Source organism: Rhinoderma darwinii, chromosome 1 (genome assembly GCF_050947455.1).
Source record: "Rhinoderma darwinii isolate aRhiDar2 chromosome 1, aRhiDar2.hap1, whole genome shotgun sequence".
NCBI classification, from domain to species: Eukaryota; Metazoa; Chordata; class Amphibia; order Anura; family Rhinodermatidae; genus Rhinoderma; species Rhinoderma darwinii.
The window spans coordinates 126,283,933-126,305,522 of record NC_134687.1 but is presented as its reverse complement, the minus strand read 5'-3'; the positions used below and the strand labels follow the sequence as shown (position 1 = coordinate 126,305,522).

Below are 21,590 nucleotides of genomic sequence, written 5' to 3'. Positions count from 1 at the left end.
TATCTGGAGTGTGTGTGTACTCTAGTTTTAACTTTTCTAAGGTTAAGAAGATCAGGATTCAGAACAATTGCAATAATAACTTTCCAGTTTACAATCTGCTGGATGTCAGGAGAGCATTTACCGTAAAGACAGATGTGAATTGTGACCGGAAGTGCAATTTCTACATGGACTATGAGCTGGAAAAATTGTGTGACGCTTTTAAGTGATTTAAAATCATAATTGCGCTGGAACATGATGAAATATTCATGGACACTTAAAACATAAAGAAGTGACAAATAAAAATCCATGTACTTTTAGTTACTTTGTCCATGAGCAATTTAATAACGATATATGCTCCCTTCAACCATTGATCTTAAAGAAAAGCTCTGGACACTGCTTATTAGTACATTTAAATGTACATTTAACATTTACATAATGTTGAATCAGTCTGTATACATTATTTGTATATATTTTTCTTTATTTGTCTTATGCCAAGGAACGCCCAACAATAATAAAGTAAAATGAACACCTAAAATGATACGAAAACCACTGTAAAATCAACGGAAGAGTTTTTATATCAACTATTAGGTTGTTTCCCTTTGGACAATGTAAACCAGTAATAAAATACAAAACTTGGCTGGGGAGGGACACCAATAAGTGAATTCCTTAAAGGGGTTGCCCGATTAGAGACAACCTTCACAGAATAACACTTCTGGAGCATCTTTTTCTTTTTTTCTTCTTCTTAGAACTATGCATCGTGCCGTTTCTCTGTTATTCCTCCTAGAAATTTAGGAGAAAATGCTATACCTGGGGGTTACCATTCCCTTATCAAAGGGGCATATCCTTACACAGTCTGGCACTATCAGCCCTGATTGAAGTGTGTCAGATTGTGTAGGGACCCTCCCCCAACTGGTAAAACCCAGTTGTCAATTTATTCATACATTTCTAGGAGGTATAACAGAGGAATGGCAAAACTATTTAAAAATACTCCAGAATTGTTATTTTATTGGAAATGCAAGTGTTTACTAAAGCAGACATGTCAAGAGAGCGGACAGGTCCTCTTTAAGGAAGGAATTGATGCAATTGTTTTTATTTTTTGTATTTTCTATCTTTAGTGTTATTTTAACAATGAAAAAAAAGATAAGGGTGAAAATGGGCTGAGAAGGTGGAAGAGAAAAATAACAAAGAGGGAAGTGGAAGGGAATTTGTTAGTGAATGTTTTTCATAATTGATTTGACAAAGTGTTTCGAATTGTATTTTGCAGACTCTGGTGAAGCTAATTTATCATCAAGTTCATATGAAGCAGAATCCATATTTCCTGAGGAATATATGGAAACCGTTGATGCAAGCTACCTTAAGTACCTTTGTGAAGCTGAGGAAAATATCCTTAGATGTGCAGAGGACTGTAAAGTCTGGTCAGCCCCGTACGATGGGGAAAACCCAGACCCTGAAACTTCTTTTCAAGCTCTACTAGAAAGCAGTTTTCGAAGAGGAGACTTTCCTACATTTAGAGGTGGAAGAAGACAACAATTAGGTTCCTTATCTTCTGAGATCCCTTCCCTTGGAGGAAAACTGCAAGATGACCTTGAATGGGATGATAGTTATGATACAGGGATATCTCCAGACTCAGGAACTTGTTCGCCACAGCCACCTCAGGACTCTGTGTTACCTCCAGAACCCCCAAAACACATTCAAGAGATGAAAATGAATGCAATAATGTTCGTTAAAGGCACATACAATGAAGAAGATGACTTTGATAATGATGCCATGGTTTACATGTTATGTGCTGAAAAGGATTCTGTTGAAACAGAAGTGGAGAAAAATGAAGACGTCTCAGAAAAAAAACCAGCAAGTGATGGGCATCTTAAAGAGCAGCATTTACAAACTCAGGAAGCTAGCAATATAGAAAGAAATAATAAGAAAAACTCAAGTCTCAATGAAAATGCAGTAGAAAAGCAAACTGCACAAAGGCATAGAGATGCTCCAAAACTGAAGCTTGACTTCTCTGGTGAGGCGGACTCGGACTTTAATAGGAAACCATTAAGTCCAGACAGTGAAGAATTCATAGCTCGCTGTGATGAAATCATTAATGGACTGAACACTACAACACAAGACATGCCCAGTCCTCCAGCTCCTGAAAGTGTTTCTCTTCTTGATGACGATGAATTTGAAGAATATTCTCTAAGCACGCCACCTGTAGAAAGCATACCACCACCCCTTAGGCCAAAGGATGTTATGGTCTACTCAAATAACACTTCTAGGTCCCAATCAGCTCCATTTACAGGTATGGACGTTAATCTCAGAGTTTTGTGTAATTTGTGTTATTATTATTATTATCGTCATAAGTATTTATTGTACTGTATTTCATTTGCAACTAGCAAAATTATTTTATTTTATTATTTTAACCAGTTAAATGACTAGAAAAGACTAGACTATAAACCATATAAGTAAGTATGAAATTAAAGAGGATCTGTCACTAGGTCATAAAAGTTGAACTCGTTAGCTGACCTGCATAACCCTATCTTCCTGATTCCAGCACCGCTTTGCTTCTTTTACTGGACCCCCCCCCCCCTTTCCAGAGATATGGTCCACTGTTGTGTTGGCTCCCTATATGCTGATTTACTGTAATTAGTCAACGGGGTGGAGCTAGCTTCCTTGCCTCTGATGTTGACCAATCAGTGTGAGGCATCTTGAGGGTAGTTCACTCCCTGTTGGCTAAGTACAGCAAAATAGCATAGAGGGAGCCAACACAACGGTGGGCCATATCTCTGGAATGGTGGGGTCCAGGGGAAAAACAAAACAAAAACGGAGTTAGAATCAGGGAGACAGCGCTATGCCGGTTTATAAACCAGTTCAAGATATATGACCGAGTGACAGGTCCTCTTCAATATGTACAGTACTCTGCCAGACCTTTTAGTGCTTCTGGTGTGGCTCCTGGCTTTGGTTTATGGGTGGTTGGTTCCTAGCAGAGGATTTTTATTATTAGGTAAATATGATTTCATTTCAAAGAACCATGTACACAAACTAAAATGTGCTATACCTAGGAGAGAGCAGAAAGGGAAAAGTCACATAGACTAGCCAATACACTGTATAAAGAACCTACCAACACTCGTATTTGTTCATGAAGTATTAGCAACATTAGTTCCAAAGAAAAAAGTGATTTTGTCTTCATATATGTTTGCTCTCCCCATTCAGAGGATTCCTTTATGGGTCTGATTTTGTTGATTTGAAAACTGTAGCATTTTAAATTCCAACCATGAGATTCAATTGATGAAATTAATAATTTATCATGCAAATGAAAGAAGAAACCTTTAAATCTGTAAAATAAGAAAAGCAAGCATGCTTTTATCATTTGAAGTTCCTAAAAGAATGAGAAATTTGGATACCGGACACAATCCGTTTATCTAGCGCTGATAAACTGCAGCAGAAAATCACATTATCTGTAGAGACAGTGATCAATCACCAATAGTATTTTGTTTTCATATGATGATTCCTGTATCCAGCCACACATTATTTTTGCATAATGCTAGAATACCCTTCCCCACCATAGACTAGTGGATATTTTGCTGGACAGATTTTGGATATCCTGATATCACAGCGTGTACAGTACAATGGTGACATATTGTCAACACTGAATTATTGTAGTTATATAAAATGCATGTAAGGATTCGTTCACATCTGCGTCGGGATTCCGTTCATAGGTTCCGTCAGACCTTTCCATCAGGGGAACCCATGAACGCAAACCAAACGGAAACCATAGCTTTCCATTTGCATTACCATTGATTTCAATGGTAATGCTTCTGTTGCAAATGGTTTTAGTTTGTCTCCGTTCCGTAAGGTTTCAGTTTTTTTGGCGGAATAGCGTAGTCGACCCAGATATGAACAAAGTCTAAGCTGCACGGAACGCACATCATCTTATTTGCCCCCAAAAAAATAACTAGTAAATCCTTAAATTGTCCACCTTTTGCAATTTTACAAAAAATGAAAAAATTATATAATTGGTTTCTTAGGTCTATGTTTCTGGTGCATGTCAAGAAGAATGACCACAGTTAAGAGGACATGTCACCTCTCTTGACATGTCTATTTTAGTAAATACTTCTATTCCCCATAAAATAAAAATTCTGAAACATATTTTCTTAGAACTATGTGTTACATTCCTCTACTATTCCTCCTAGAAATGTATGAATAAATTGACGACTTGGTGTTACCATTCCACTAGTCAAAGTTCTAGGAGGAATAACAGAGGAATGCCACAATGTAGAGTTCTAAAATAAGTTGCTTTCATGGGGATTTTTTATTTTTACTAAAACAGACATGCCAGGAAAAGGGACAGGTCCTTTTCAAGAGTAGTTGTCACCCTACTATCGATGACATCTGTAAATCTGTCTAGTTATACATCTTTATCTAAGACTATGTTCACACGGCACATGTTACAAGCTAAGGCCCCAAGCACACATCCGTTGCTATTTGTACGGCCGTAAATCACGGATCCGTGAAACACAGACCGCCCAAGGATGGCTTCCGTGTGCGGTCCGTTGTTTTAACGGACCAAATTAATAGAAAGGCCGAGACTAATTCGCGCAAAACAGACAGGAGTAGGACCTATTCTATTTTTCGTGGAACGAACGCACGGAACCGTTAAAATAATGGATGTGTGCATGGCCCCATAGAAATGAATGGGTCAGTGTGCTATACGTTAAAAATAATGGATAGCACACTGAAGCATTTCACTAAAAAATCTCAAGAGAATCTCATCCCAAGAGAACAGCCTCTGAAATCCAGGTGTTTTACTAGCTAATTTTCATTTAATAAGTGGCATGTCACTCATTTTTATGCAGCAATTTTGAATTCAGCAGTATACAAATACGCCTTGTATGAACTACACAGCATTTTTCCCATTTAAATCAATGGGAAGTTGTTTGCAGGCGTATTTCGGCGCGTAATACAAGCATTTTACGCGCTGCAATGCGCCTGAAAATACGCGTGTGAACATGGCCTAACAAATTTAGGAGTAGTTACCTACAGTGCCCCAGTGGTGGAAACAAAGTAAGGCAATGTGTGGTTAGATAATCAGTGACTCTCTATGGAGTTTGCTGTTTACTTCTGATGTGTGACTTCTGTGTGGCTGTACGGTCTCTTGACGTGACTCTGCTTAGATATTAAGTGACAATGGTCTGAAAGAGCAGTGGAGATAATGTCAAAAGTACACGTAGCAATAAAATATTAATTGTATATTTGTATTATGCTGATTATTTTTGTTAATGTAAAAATAAAAATAATAATTTTATTAAAATGTTTATAAAGCTGTTTCATCTGTATACAGTATGTTTGATAAGGAGATCACATTTATTTTTAACATTTTCCCCTCAGGACCATTCATCAGTGTTATTTTGTCAAAATTAGAGAACATGCTTGAGAACTCTTTGCATGTTAACTTGTTGTTGCTTGGGATCATTACGCAGCTTGCCAGCTACCCACAGCCTCTCATTCGATCCTTTCTACTCAACACAAACATGGTCTTCCAGCCGAGCGTGCGCTCCCTCTACCAGGTACTGTTAAACCATAAAGACGCTGTGTATTTCAGATACAAATGACTGTCTTCAGTGTGGCACCAGTTTTGGGTGGGATTTGGACAGGACATTGGAAGCTGATCTTGATTTCTGGCACTCAGCCACTGGATTTAAGGTCCTATTACACAGCCCGATATGGGCTGTAATAATGAGCGCCAATTAACGTTTCACAAGGAGCAATGATTGGTTATGTATGGGGACGAGCGATCGTTAATCCGATCGTTCACCCCTATACATTTCCTTCATGTCGGCAGCACATCTCCCTGTATGCACAGGGAGATGTTCTGCCAACAACTATAATTTTTTAATGTTGCATAAACTAGCAGATCAGCCGATGAACGAGTATTTGCACGCTCATCGGCTGATCTTTGCCCTGTTTACACAGGGCAATGATTGGGAACGAGCGTTAATGTAAACGTTTTCTTCTTAAGTCCACTTTTACATGGCAGTATTTAGGTCAGTATTTTGCATCAGTATTTGGAAGCCAAAACCAGGAGTGGGCCCAAAACACTAAAGAGTTGCAAATATATCTATTAGCCCTAGTTCACACAGAGTTTTTTTGGCGCTGTTTTTGATGCGGAGACCACATCGGAAACCGAGACAAGAAATGGCCGAAATCGCCTTCGTTGATTTAAAAAAAGCAACATGCTCTTTCTTTAGGCGTTTCCGTCTCTGACCTACCATTGACATCAATGGGAGGCAGAGAAAGCATTTTTCGCCTGCGTCACTCAATGACCACTGCCAAAAAATGCCACAAATGACGCGGCAAAGAGAGTGCAGGCAGGTCAAAACCTGCAAAAAAACTCTGTCTGAACCTAAGGCCCTGTTTCAATATCTGGTCGGTCGGGGTCCGACTCCCAATACCACCGCCGATCAACTGTTTTGAAGGGGCCGCAGCACGCCACTGGGAGGAGAAATGGGATCGCTGTAACAGGCTATCACAGCGATCACATGAACGGAGACCAGGTCTCCGGATGAAAGCTGCGTGATGTCATCTGTATCACGGAGCTTCTGACAGTCGGAGCATAAGCGCCGCTGTTAGGAGCAATGTGATAGTTGTGACAGGTTGTTCCGTTAGAAAAACCGCACCACAATGTGGTGGGATTTTTCAGACGGAATGTACTGCGGGTTCTGTGTACTGTGATTTTTACGAAGTGTATTCGCCCCGTGGGAACCCGGCCTTAGGGCACATTCAGACGTGGCGGAATTGCTGTTGAATTCCGCTGCGGACAGTCTGCAGTGGAATTCTGCAGCAGCCGTTTTTTACATTTGTTTCTATACATTTTTAGGAAACTTATTTCAGACGTTGTGGAAAATAACTGTGCGGAAATTAGGCTGCGGTGCAGAATTTTCCCTCCGCAGCATGCTCATTACATTGCGGAGAAGAAGCAGAATTTCACTGTGGATTTCAGCCTTTGCAATGCAAAAACTGAAATCTGTGGCAAGTCCGCTGTGATATCCGCAACGTCTGAATTACCTGTCAAATATGCAAATGTTGGTGCAGATTCGTTGCGTAATTACCCCGAATCTGCACCAATATTTTCAGCGGAAAAATTCCACCACGTCTGAACATGGCCTTAGGGTTCATTTGTATAGTATGTTCTAGTGCTCACACAGGAGCTAAAAACATCGTTGGGCCATTAGGTTCTTTTTTCCGCATGCATTTTTTACATACTCTACATCTCAACCAGACTAGTAAGCAGTGCTGTCTCTGTTTCTAATGTTACTTGCATTGTAGATGGTACAAAATACCAGATACATTGATAAATACCTAAAAGGCAACAATAACATATAAAAAAGCCATGAAGTATGGGTTGTTTTTTTATCTAGAAAAGTTGCATTATAGGTGCACTTAAACAGCTATTCTGATGCTTGATGGCAGAAGAGAAAAATGTCATAGTCGATATAATCTGAGAACAGTGTTGGGCTGTCAGATCTCCGAAATACACATTCCTTTTTTACTACTCCAATGCGTTCTTTCTATTCTGTTGGTAGACACCTAGTTCACATCGACAACAAAGTGTTTACTTTTATTAAGGGAATGGAGGACAAAATCAGTAAACCTCAGCGGCACCGAGTGCTGTGCCTGCTAAGAATCCCTTGAAATTACAGACTTTGCAGGTCCCAAAGCATTGAGCAATCTCATAAAAGAAATATCCTTCTGCTTAAAGCTAATAGGGTCAATTTATTAAGATTGGCGTTTTTATACGCCATTCTTAATTTAAAGAAAGTTTGAGCAAGATGCCTCTAGTTTATTAAGAGGTGCACGCTTCTTAATAAATGAAGCGCATCCCTAGTGGCCGTGCGCCAGATAATCAAATCTAACTGGAGTAGATTTGCGGTATAATTTACGCCAGGAGTAAAATCTATTAAATTTATCGGGCTAAGGTGGGGGGGCCACTTTTTTTTTTTAATGTTTCGGAGTCTACGTAAAAAAGTTGCACGTTTTTGCGCTAATAACTGGCGTAGAGTGCTTCATAAAGTCCCCCTAATGTATTTTGTGTGTATATATATATATATATAAATATATATATAGGGATTATCTAAAAGTTCCTTAAATATTTTACCCCTCCTTTTATAAGATAATAATAGTGTAAGGGCTAAAATCAGTTCTGTTTTGGAGGTTTCAAATTCCTATACCCCAGATATAACCCCTGTTGTTTCCCTGTATAGTTTTGCTAAAAGTTAAAGATGCTACGAGTTTGCATTTGATGAGAAGTTACATTCGCATGGTTAGTGTAGGTCTTGAGGAAATGGAGCATGACACAGGGATTCTCTTTTTAATGTGATTTGAATCCCTATATCATACATCACCCTCTCAGGCCCTGCACTAGACATAACACAGTTTAGAAAATGTGCCGTAGGCTATGTTCACATCTGCGTCAGGGCTCCGTTCCGACCGGTGGCGTAACTACCGCCGTAGCAGCCGTAGCGGCTGCTACGGGGCCTGCGGCATGAAGGGGCCCGTGTCGCCCACTGGCACGGGCCCCCACAATGGCCGGAGGCTCCGCTAGCAGCCGCTATGGCTTCTACAGCGCGACGCCACTGAACACTACGGCAGAGCAGGGAGGTATCTCCCCGCTCTGCCATTAAACAAAAGACGTGTATACATGTGTGATCACTGGCAGCGATAGGGAGAACGGGGGACTGAAAGTCCCCTGAAGTTCTCCATCACAAACCTCGGACTTCCGGGGTCTGTGTCGGCAGCTCCGTAGGAATGAATGGAGCGCCGGTCGCGCTTGTGCGCATACGTGACCAGCGATCCTTTCATGTTTATTGAGCTGCGCAGACGCCGGAAGTCAGAGGTTAGTCATGGAGAACTTCGGGGGACTTTCGGTCCCCCGTTCTCCCTATCGCTGCCAGCGATCACACATGTATCCCATATCCTGTGGATAGGGGATACATGTCTTTTGTAGGACACACAGTATGTCGCATTTTTTTGGGGGGTTGGGGACGCTGTATGGCGTTCCCTACAGGGGGGGCTGTATGGCGTTCCCTACAGGGGGGCTGTATGGCATTCCCTACAGGGGGGGCTTTATGGCATTCTCTACAGTAGCGCCACACAGCCCCCCCTGTAGATAACGCCATACAGTCCCCCTGTAGATAACGCCATACAGCCCCCCTGAAGATAACGCCATACAGCCCCCCCCTGTAGGGAACGCCATACAGCCCCCCTGTAGGGAACACCATACAGCCCCCCCCTGTAGGGAACACCCTACAGCCCCCCCTGTAGGGTGGGGGGCTGTAAAAAAGGCACTATCTACAAGGGGGGGGGGTTGTGTGACACCCAGGGGAGGGGGGGCCCCAGTCAAAAGTTTGCTATGGGGCCCAGTCTTTCCTAGTTACGCCCCTGGTTCCGACGTTCCATCTGAGCTTTCCATCGGAACGGAGCCCTGACTGACACAAACTGAAACCCAAGGTTTCCGTTTCCATCACCATTAGTTTCAATGGTGATGGATCCGGTGCCAATGGTTTCAGTTTGTCTCCGTAGTGCAAGGATTCCGTTGTTTTGATGGGATGAATACCGTGGTGACCAAAAAACAACGATTCTGAGGTTTTCAATTATTATTTTCTTTACGCCGTTCACTGTACGAGTCAAATAATGCTATATTGTAATAGTTTTGGACTTTTACGGACGCAGCGATAACAATTTATGTATTTTTTTTTATTTTTACATTGGTGCTTGGGGAAAAATGGGAAAAGGTTATTTTTTTAACTTTGATAATTTTTTTTACTCTCCTGAAAATGTATCTAAAGTTTTTTTTTACACATATTATTAGTTCCCATAGGGGCCTTGAACCAGCGATCATTAGATCGCTGGTACAATACACTGCAATACATGGATGAGTTACGGAAACAGCGTAACTAGCTGAGCTACGCTGTTTCCATAACTCCCATAGTAGTGAATGGTAGTAACAGAAGCAGCGTAGCATGCTACGCTGTTTACGTAACTACTATTCAGTTCTATGGGAGTTACGGAAACAGCGTAGCCCAGCGAGTAACGCTGTTTCTGTAACTCGACAATGTATGCTGTTTTTATAGCTACCGAGTTCCGGAAACAGTGTAGCTCGCGGTGCTACGCTGTCTCCATAACTCCCATTCACTTATATGGAAGTTACGGAAACAGCGTAGCTCAGCACGCACTCGGCTGTTTCCGTAACTCCCGACCACCTAACCAGGAAGTGGCCAGGAGACAGCGGAGCCGGGTAAGATAGAACCGGGTTTAGCGGGCCCCGTTCTAGAGATAGGTGCGGGTCCCAGAGGTGGGACCCGCATCTATCTGACATTTATGACATATCCTGTGGATATTTAAAAAAAAAGTAGTAGGACGACAGCACACGTCTCCAAGTCTTCAAAATAGTAGGTTTATTGTCAAAACAACCGCAGCAAACAGGAATTTTTGGGGAATTTACATTACGCCAGAGTGGGTTTGCCTGGCTTGACAACGTGCACCGCACCAGAGTTCGGGACCTGTGCCGCTTCATTATCTTTCGTTTCCTGTGGATATGTCATAAACGTCCTTCATGGGAAGACCCCCATAAATGCCGTGGTCGCTATTGAACGCGGCATTTAACTCGTTAAATGGGCAGGAACAGCACCATCGCTATTCCTGGCCGTTAGAGCAGCGTGTCAGCTGTAAAACACAGCTGACACCTGCAGTTTATAGAGTGGGCTCAGCATGTGAGCCCACTCCAAACATCATCCCCTCCCCGCTCCATGATGTGCCGGAACATCATGGGTCGGGAAGGGGTAAAGTAAGAAGCGGTCAGGAGGCCCGGTGCTGCCAGATCCTTTGACCTTCCAACTATAAGATGCAGGGATTTTTTAGCAAGATTTATTCTTGCTAAAAACTGCTTCTTATAGTCCAAAAAATACGGTATATATACATACTATTCCTTCTCAATGAATTAGAATATCATCAAAAACGTAATTTATTTGAGTAATTAAATTCAAAAAGTGAAACTCATATTATATAGATTCATTACACACAGAGTGATCTATTTCCTGCATTTTTTTCTTTTAATGTTGATTATGGCTAACAGTTAATGAAAACCCAAAATTTAGAGTCTTTAGTGAAAATTGGAATATTATATAAGCCCAATTTCATAAATTATTTTTAATACCAAAATGTAGGTCTACTGAAAAGTATGTACCGTATATGCACTCAATACTTCGTCAGGGCTCCTTTTGCATGAATTACTTTGATAGTGGCCATCAGTTGACTCTGGACTTGATATAACACAGTGCACCAACACTGTTGCTCTGTGGTCCATAGTCTTGTTTTCAGATGAAAGTAAATTTTGCCTTTTATTTGGAAATCTAAGTCCCAGAGTCTGGAGGAAGAGTGGAGAGGCGTCAATCCAAGTTGCTTGCGGTCCAGCGTGAAGTTTCCACAGTCAGTGATGGTTTGGGGAGCCATGTCATCTGCTGGTGTTGGTCCACTGTGTTATATCAAGTCCAGAGTCAGCGCAGCGTCTAGCAGGACATTTTCGAGCACTTCATGCTTCCCTCTGCTGACAAGCTTTATGGAGATGCAGATTTCATTTTCCAGCAGGACTTGGCACTTGCCCACACTGCCAAAAGTACCAATACCTGGTTTAATAACCACAGTATCACTGTGCTTGATTGGCCAGCAAACTCGCCTGACCTAAACCCTATAGAGAAGCTATGGGGTATTGTCAAGAGGAAGATGAGACACCAGACCCAACAATGCAGACGAGCTGAAGGCCGCTATCAAAGCAACCTGGGCTTCCATAACACCTCAGCAGTGCCACAGGCTGATCGCCTCCATGCCACGCCGCATTGATACAGTAATTCATGCAAAAGGAGCCGCGACCAAGTATTGAGGGCATATACTGCACATACTTCTCAGTAGGACAACATTTCGGTATTAACAGGTTCCCGACCGCTGGCTGTATATATACGGCCAGCGGTCAGGGTCTGTGAAGTCCGCCGTATAGACTAATTACGGCGGGACTTCAGAGACTGTGCTCGCGTGATCGTGTGCACACAGCTCTATGCCCTGGCTGTTGCTAACAGCCATGGGCACTGGGCAGAATGTCAGGGACCAATCTTTTGGCCCCTGAACATGTGATCGCTGTGACAACCAATCACAGCGATCACATGCATTTCTGCATATAAAACAGTGTGCACGCGATCGCGTGCACACAGCCCTGTGCCCACGCTGTTACCAACAGCTCTGGGCACTGGGCAGAGTATCAGGGACCAATCTGATGGTCCCTGAACATGTGGTCGCTGTGAAAACCTATCACAGCGACCACATTTGTTTTATTTTGACTTTTCTGGCAGCAAATCTCCTGCCTCTTTTCTTCTCCTCAAACATTGTTTCAGTTTGAGGAGAAGAAGAGACTCGAGAGAATTGCTGCCAGAAGAATACAGTTACAGTTACAAAAAAATACAGTTACACTCATAAAACATTCTCTGTATAGATAGATTTCTATCTATCTATACAATCTATCTATCCATCTATCTTTTTTTCTATCTATCTACCTTTCTTTCTTTTATTCTATTAGAATAGGCAGGTAGGGAGTATATAATTATATATATATCCACATATATATAATATATATAGCAATAGCGGTTTATTTTTTTTGTTAGCGGTAGTGTTGATATATATACCAGTTAGTTTGTGTGTTTTATAAAAAAAAAACAACATTTGTTTAGTTAGTGTTAGTGACGTTATGGCGAGGAAGTTGTTTAGCGCCGAGGAGGCATACGCCATGCTGTGGTCTGAGTCGGAGACCGCATCAGAGATGGCGTCAGAGATGGAACCTGTTTTAGGTAGTGACGATGACAGCATCACTTCAGGTTCATCTTCAGGGGACGTTGTCCCTGATGCAGTTGAAACTGCAGAACATGAAAGCGCAGGGCCTAGTAGTGCTGTAGCACGGGACAGCCTGGTCCCTCCAGTCCAGGCTCTTGTATGGGCACCTGCCCCATCTTTTGGGCCTAGAATCCACGGATTTACTGCCACTCCTGGCATAACCGTGGACAATACAAATTTTGTCCAAATGGATTACTTCCATTTATTTATAACGGACAACATCCTAAATCAGATTGTCCACGAAACAAATTTATATGCCACTTAATATATAAGGCAGAAACCTTCATCCACCCATGCCAAAAGATTGGACGCCCACCAATCTGCAGGAATTAAAAAAAAATTTGGGGCTCACCCTAAATATGGGTATTGTCAAAAAGCTCTCCATTAGGTCTTACTGGTCAACAAGACCCGCCCAAGCCACCCCAGTATATTCTGCAGTAATGCCCAGGTCTCGTTATGAGACAATAATGAGGTTCCTCCACTTCAACGACAATGCACAGGCCCCCCCAAGTACCGATGCAAACCGGGATCGGTTGTTCAAAATAAGACCGCTAATAAATACCCTGAATAATTTATTTCTGCAACTCTACACCCCTGAGCAGAATGTAATTGTGGACGAATCCCTCCTCAACTTCCATGGCAGACTTAGCTTTCGCCAATATCTACCTTCCAAAAGGGCAAGATATGGCGTTAAGCTTTACAAATTGTGTGAAAGCGGGTCAGGATATACCACCGCCTTCAGGATTTATGAAGGGCGGGACCGCTCAATAAATGTTCCAGGATGCCCCCCTGATCTTTCCACCAGCAGCAAAATTGTGTGGGAGATAATGCAGCCTCTGCTTCACAAGGGGTACCACCTGTACTGTGACAATTTTTATTCTAGTGTGCCCCTGTTTAGGCATTTGCATGCTGCAAGGACTGGGGCATGTGGTACAGCAATTAGTGGGCAAGCGCATGGTAAAGGAGGACTCCTGTGCTTATGCATCTGAGGAAGTTCAGGGATCGCAAAGACGTGTATGTGCTAAGCACGATTCTTACCGCAGGAACAGTGGCAGTGAGGGAAAGAGGGGCAACATCGGACAAGCACAAACCAGTGAGCGTTTCCGAATATAACAATTACATGGGGGGGGGGGGGTGGATTTAAGCGACCAGGTTTTACAGCCGTATTTAGTAAAACGCAAAACTAAAACCTGGTACAAAAAAGTGGCCATTTATTTGTTACAGGTAGCCATCCACAATTCATTTGTGCTCTACAAAAAAAACAGAGGCAGAGACACATACCTGGATTTCCAGGAAAAAATTATTGAAGACCTCATTTTTGATGTTCAGGACACCCGAGAATGCCCCCAGTCTGAGGATGTCACGCGACTGACTGAAAGACACTTCATCAGTCGGATTCCCCCAACACCAACCAGAAGCAACCCCCAGAAAAAGTGCCGCGTCTGCAGAAAAGACGGGCACCGCAAAGATTCCCTCATGTCCCTCGCAACCAGGCCTGTGCATTGAGCCATGTTTTAAAAAATACCACACTGTTCTGCATTATTAGATTTTAGTTAATTTGTTGAAAATATATTAGCCCTACATTACATTTTTATTTTTCCCATGATTTTACTCCATGGGTGAGGGAGGGAATGGGTGGGGGGTGGATGTCATGTTTGCATATTCTCTAAAGTTCATCTGCCGGAGAGCTCCATTTGCATAAACCTGCAATTTCTTATTTTAGAAAACTCCAAAAAATAAATTCCCATTATACCCCTAGATGAATATTTTGGGATTTCTGCTTCAAGAGCAGATATTTTGGAAGTGTTATAGAAACTCTGTTGAGTTTTGTAAAACCAGCTTTGAAAAAAAGCGATTTGTGAAATAAGCTTCTTCTATCCTCCGCCCTCCTACATCTCTATGTGATAAATAAGGCCACATATTTGGTATCCCCATGCACAGGAGAAGTGGCAGAATGTGAAAGGAGATTAATTTTGGCCGTGGTCTATACTGTGTGTGAAAAATGCTGGCCTAAACTGACGCATTTGCTAAAAAAGCGCTGATTTTATTTTGTTCCATCTTATTCAAGAAACTTTCAGAAGAAAACTGGACTGTCTAAAAATATGATAAACCCCTTGAAGGAAACCTTGTGGGGTCTACTTGTGTGAATGAAGTAATTTATGGGGTGATTCTAATGTTTCAGCAGCATTACGCCCCCCAGAAAACAGTATGCTGCTATAAAATCAAATGCAAAATTCCTGGACCGAAAAGGCCAAAAAGCCTCCTTTTATGCCAAGCCCTGGCACATGCCCGCACAGTGAATGAGGCACACATATTTGGTATCCCCATGCACGGGAGAAGTGGCAGAATGTGAAAGGAGATTAATTTTGTCCGTGGTCTATACTGTGTGTGAAAAATGCTAGCATAAACTGACGCAATTGCTAAATTCTTGCATTTTTTTCCAATTTTGCCCACTTTAGAGAAAAAAATAAAAATGATATATACTGACAAATGCCACTAAAACAAAGCCCTATCTGTCCTTTAAAAAGAGTGTAAAATTCAAAGATGAACTTTATTCACCTGCTGAGTTATAGTCATCTAAGGAAGCGCATAGCAAAATTGTGAAATTTGCTCTGGTCATTTAGCTGTAAAACAGCCTAGTCCTTAACCGGTTAAAAATCATTTTTGAAATTGGGCTTATATAATATTCTAATTTTCTGAGAGACTACATTTGGGGTTTTCATTAACTGTTAGCCATAATCATCAACATTAAAAGAAACGCTGGAAATAGATCACTCTGTGTGTAATGAATCTATATAATATGAGTTTCACTTTTTTAATTGAATTACTAAAAATAAATGAACTTTTTGATGATATTCTAATTCATTGAGAAGGACTAGCATATATAGAATAAAGTCTATGGTTGAAAAATCGTTGACTGCCAAGTCGAGGTTGTCTGCATCATGTTTATCATGACTGACCTATACTGTTCCAGTATTCCCATTTTCCTACAGATTTTCCAGTGATTTCTAGCTGTTATAAGAAATAAATCATATCCGGTTCTATTTTAACTGGTGAAATCCCCCAACGTGCCTGGCAATGTGCCCTCAACTTAGGTTTGGAAAGGTTTTAGCTGATAAGTTGAATTCAGATGATCATTTAGTCTCAGGGCTTAGGGTGTCAAGCAGGCTGCCAGTTATATTAGCGACTTCATCATGACACAGACATTTGCTTTCTCAGCTGCTCCGGGCTCAGTCTCCTCTGGGACTTTTGAGGCTATTTGTTGCAAAATCGCTCATTCATCACCTCATGAAATCAACTCAACCCCATTTTTAAACATCTGAAGAGAAAAGTAATTCCTGCAAAGGAAACTATAAATGACATATTTTCCCTCTTCGTTTGCAGGTTCTGGCCTCTGTCAAACATAAAATTGAACAATTTGCTTCTGTAGAGAAAGATTTTTCCATTTTACTGACTGAAGCTCAACAATACCTGCTGCTTCGTGTGAACATGAGCCAGGGACCGATAGATGTATTAACCAAAGGTATGTGTCATAATAGTGCATGTCAGTAGGTCTACCTGGTACGTGTAAAAATAGCAGGTAATCTTTAAATAAAAAAAAATAAAAAAGAATTAAATTGATATATATTATATACAAGCAGGGTTCTACCACATTGTACAGCGCCATGGAAGGTGATGGCACTATAGAAATCAATAATAAGTGCAAGTCACTTATGTTGTACGGTACTGCGAAGTGCCATCTAGTGGTAGAAATATTTTTTGCAGTAATCTGTGTTTTTTTTATTTCAAACAAAAGCACAATGTTGTATTTCCATACTTCTCAGAACATAGACATTACTATATGCAAATACTGCATATATTTGTCGCTTCCATCACATGGCTGCAAAGTGTATAAGTATGGAATATATACCTCCCTCATCAGGAATAAAATAAGATTTTGTATAAATACATGACCGCGAATGTTCGTATATCTTATCACATTAATTGGGATTGACAGATTGAAGCCTTCTCTGTATAAGTGAAGTCTAGAGCTACATTTTCAGGCAGGCAGGCAGGGATTGGATGCGTTGAGGCTCTTTATTATTCCAGACATCACTTTGTCGTAGTTATTGCTGTTGTTATTATTATTATGTCTCTTTGCTGCGCAGTGATTACCTTCTGCGGTATCTTTCCTTCCCAGACTAGCTCCATATCTTTGACAAATGCCGGGTTTGCAGGTTATAGCTGTCTTGTAACTCTCTGCTAGTTCTCCATACTTCTTGAACTGCAAGACTCTGGGTGCTAGCAGTGCATAAGCAATAAGAATATAAATCTCATGGTCCTACAATATCAGACACGTCAGGAGTCGCAGAACTTTCTAACTTTTCTGCTCTTTAGTCTTGTGTAACCTGTGCACATTGCTCTCCATATAATGAGCCTTTTACTTTGGCCATAGATGTGTTGGATTTTGTGACAGTAAACCGTTTCCTCTACATTGCATTTACATAGAATTTCATAGCTTTATGTTATTATATCATATATGTTATTACTGTATATTTTTGAGATTTCAATTATTCTGTAGGGTCACAGTTTAGGGAACTATTCTCTATTATGTCTGTTTCCACTAAAAATAGGAACAGACAGTGGCCATATGCCATTTATAATACCGGTGCTACGGCTACCTATTCACCTCATGGATTTATGCCTCTGACATCAGATACAAATCAACAGAAAGGAAAACAAGATTTTTAAAGCAAAGGTTTAAAAATGGGTTATTTTGTCTCCTGATGTTCTTGAAGAGAAAAGGACGAGCGGATACCTGTAATGAAAGTGTGAAATGAGCCATAAAGAAAACTTGTCACCTTTCTGTGTTTTGCAGGCATTGCAAGAATGTTAAAAAAACATTTACAGTAATTATAAATAGCAGGAGTAAAACGTTGTATTTCACATAGAAGAAACATGGCCAGCAGCCTCTCCTCCTGCTTAAACATTCTCACAAGGCTTTAAAACTAGATTCCTTAGCCCTAATACACACAACCGTGTGTGCCGCCCCTGAGTCCCGTCCATTATCCGACATGTTCTATCTTTCCACGAATCGGAGAATCGGGTCCATTTTCACGGACCTGATTCACCCACTAAAGCAAATGGGTCAGTGAAATCTATCAAGTGCCACTCGGATGCCGTGAAAAAGATGACATTATTTTCTGTCGGTACTGACTAATGGTGCACTAGAGAAGAAGCTGGGCAGTACTAGTGCTGCCTCTACTGAGCCTGTAACCGTAAAAGTGACAACAGAAAGTGCAGCCACACTAGTTGGACACCGTCAAATAATTTGAGGCATGAAGTATATAAAAATGTGCCAACTTTCGGCCTGCTTACATTTCTTAAATGCTGGCATGGTGGTATAAAGTACTGTGGGACTGCCTGCATGTCTACAGGTGACTAGTCATATATAGACTTTTAGTTTGGCTATAAGAGTTCTCAACACATATAATACACAACTGGATATTTAAAGCATTGATGGAATCCCCTCTAACTCCGTTATCATCCCCATGTTACTGGCATTCCCATGGATGTTTTTACTTTACTTTATGTTGTTTCAGCAGAAGCCTATTTTGGACCATCTTTAGTGCTATCTTGCAGCAGAAGCAATACTATTTTGCTAATCCGATAATCCTTAGGCCTCATGCACACGACCGTAGTGTTTTTCTGGTCCGCAAATTCCAGGACCGTGTTCTGTGAAATGTCCTCCGCAGTTCATCCGTATGTAATCCGCAGTTCATCCGTATGTAATCCGCAAAATGCGGATAAAAAAAAAAAAAGCCTAGGTAAAACAGGATGACGACAGAACTCATTCCCGGTCGTCGCCTAGCAACACTTCCGCAAATCCGCCAACTGCGGTTGACACACGGAGGTGTACCCGCATTTTCCACGGGCCCATTGACTTCTATGGGCATGTCCGCATCGAATCTGCGGGCCGTAATAAGACATGTCCTGAGTTTGTGCGGCACGGATTTGCGGACATGCGGGGACCCGTGAAAACACGGATAATGTGTATGGGCCCATAGAAATGAATGGGTCCGCAATTCTCCCGTGGATTTTCGGGGGAATTGCGAACGCAAAAACACGTTCGTGTGCATGGGGCCTTAAACTAGTAGACAGCACTGAACACATACTTTACAATAAGGGGGAGTAAGACTGAAACTAAGTCTAGCTAACAGGTGTAGTTTTTTCAATAAAAACTATTTAATTCTAATTGTTTATTAGCAGGAACAATTGACACGGGACAAGTCATAACTTTGACTCTCACATGCACTTCATGGGTTAGATGACTAAGAAAATGTGATGCAGTTAATATTCTAAAATGACCATTAAAGTCTAACTGTTACAATTTTTTGGTAGATAATATACCAGAGAACATGACTGGAGACAAAGAACAGAGTTTTGGAGAAAATTCACATGCTGGAATACAGAAAAATAATCTATCGCCCCTTCTTTCTGCAGTCTCTACTCGCACTAGAAATGCTTTGCTTGCATCCGCCATATTTCCGGAATTCTTAAAAGAACTTGCAGCCTTGGCTCAACAACATTCTGTGTTATATTATGTAATTGGGGACAGTTTTTAGCACTTTTGCAATTGAGTGTAGATCTAATTTTATAGTTTTTATGTTAGAATTGGTTTTAAATGAAGATCATCTATTTTCTTAGGGTTATTATGGTATTGTGATACATTCCTTTACCATAAGATACTTTTTATTACTTCCTGTAATACTTGATAGAAAATGGGCTTTTTGGTCCTGCTTACTGTGGTGGTTGTTCTTCCTACATGAGTTTAAGAGTCATATTTTCCTATACTGTAATGGTCTGTTGCATCTGTGCTTTATTAACCATTTAAAGGAATTGTATGTCTTGTAGTAAATTTTACTAAACTATTAGAACACATAACGCTCTAAACATGTAACAATTTGGTATTCGAGGGCTCAACATGGAGGAGGACTGTTCACTTGTCCATGGACATTTTGTTACAGACTACTATGAAGTTACAGCTCTACATGTGCTCTATTAGATTAGCAATGTTTATTAAACATAATAAGACCCTGTAAGAAAACTACATTTTTTCTCTATATTTGTTCCAAGTCAAGGCAGTTTGCAAACCACATTTTCAAAGAAGACTCAAGTGTGTGGATAGTTTGTGCACTATATAGTATCTATTATTCAGATAAAATGAACACAAGTGTAAGGAGAAGAAGGGTCATTATACCTGATGGAACTTGCATTTACAATCAATGATGTGCCCCTAAACAGTGTACAGTAATCATCCTGGCTGAGGAAAACTAAAATGACTTCTACGAAGCAATCCACAACTTGCTTTAATTGCTTTCCAGCTTGGATGAGATGGAATCCTGGATCATTTTAACAAACAAGGTTCCTATATGAGAGCCATGCTATATATACAGCACTGTATGATCTCAGCCTGTTATAACCTAGAAAAGTATATTCATAGCAGGGCCAATCACTACTGGGCAGTGCTGGGCGCCTATTGCAACTTGTGTACTGCAAGGTAACTAGGCTGCTTGTTTCTTTACCTTAGTGTGTGTCCTTGGAAGCTTCAGCAGGGCATCTATAATAGTTACAAGAAGGGTTCATACTTATTTTTATCTAAATGTAAATGCTGCCAGAGCCTGAGCCCAAACTCAGCATCACCCCCTCTATACCATCAGCTGTAGCATTTGAGTTTAGGTAATGACGTTTATGGCCTTCTCTCTCTTCACTGGCTTGCCAGCACCCTATATCCCATGATGCACAGCTTCTTCCTTTTTCTGAACACTCAATTTCTCAATCCCTCCTTCATCTACATTGATCACTGACTTCCACTATGAGGCAAATTTTAATCTTGAAACTGCACCCCCTCATACGGTGGCTCCCATAGCTGCTGCTATGTCTGGTAGTTATGCCCCACATTCCCATAATGTGATGGAACCTTGACAACACAGAGTTTACATTGGCACTCAACAGCATACAACAGGTTGTGGTCATTTTACTTTATAATTATCTATAATTCCAATGTCATAATACACAATTTATACAGAAACTATACAGACACGTCAATAACGTTTTCACTGGTGCGTATCATAGAATCAATTCAGTCTAGCTGCAGTTAGCTATAAAAAAAAAATCTAGATTGTAACAAGTGTACATGTTTTCTTAAATCTAATATAATCTGCTATTATTTCCACTGTAGTAACTCCATGTACAATAGTTAAGTTTTTCGATATTTCCAGTTTCCCTGTTACGCAGGATTATTTTAAAATCCTGGAGAATCTATCAAATCAAAACTATCACTGAGCACCAGAACGAAGAAGAAAGTGTAGAAATGAGAGATTGTAGATTATGTTCTTTCAGAATTGGGCATATTCAAGACTATCTGCATTTTTAAAATGCCTGTTTTCCTGGTAATCCCGGTGATTTTTAGCTCCTCTCATATTGAGTTAAACTTTCATCAGTTCCAAGTTACCTTTTTATGTAATGAAACATCATAAACTCTAACATTGTACAACTTGGTGTCCAATGAACTTATGGCCTATTGTATATATCAATATATTTTTGCCAAAAACTGCTGTATATCTCTGTATCGAACCATTTTATCAGATACTAAAGTGCCAAATGTTTGACTGTCATGTCCAACTTAGACAAGGAAGAAAAATCCAGTAAAAATA

General features: G+C 40.8%; 1 protein-coding gene across 1 annotated transcript in view; it reads left to right on the top strand.

Annotated features, from left to right (window-relative positions):
• Positions 1–19,499, top strand: part of FHIP1A (FHF complex subunit HOOK interacting protein 1A) — a 140,365-nt gene extending 120,866 nt beyond the window's left edge. The window contains exons 8-11 of the mRNA XM_075849689.1: positions 1,244–2,263; positions 5,350–5,528; positions 16,279–16,417; positions 19,276–19,499. Of these exons, the coding sequence (XP_075705804.1) occupies positions 1,244–2,263; positions 5,350–5,528; positions 16,279–16,417; positions 19,276–19,499 (1,562 nt within the window). The remainder of the gene's footprint in view (positions 1–1,243; positions 2,264–5,349; positions 5,529–16,278; positions 16,418–19,275) is intronic.
• Positions 19,500–21,590: the final 2,091 nt, after the last annotated feature.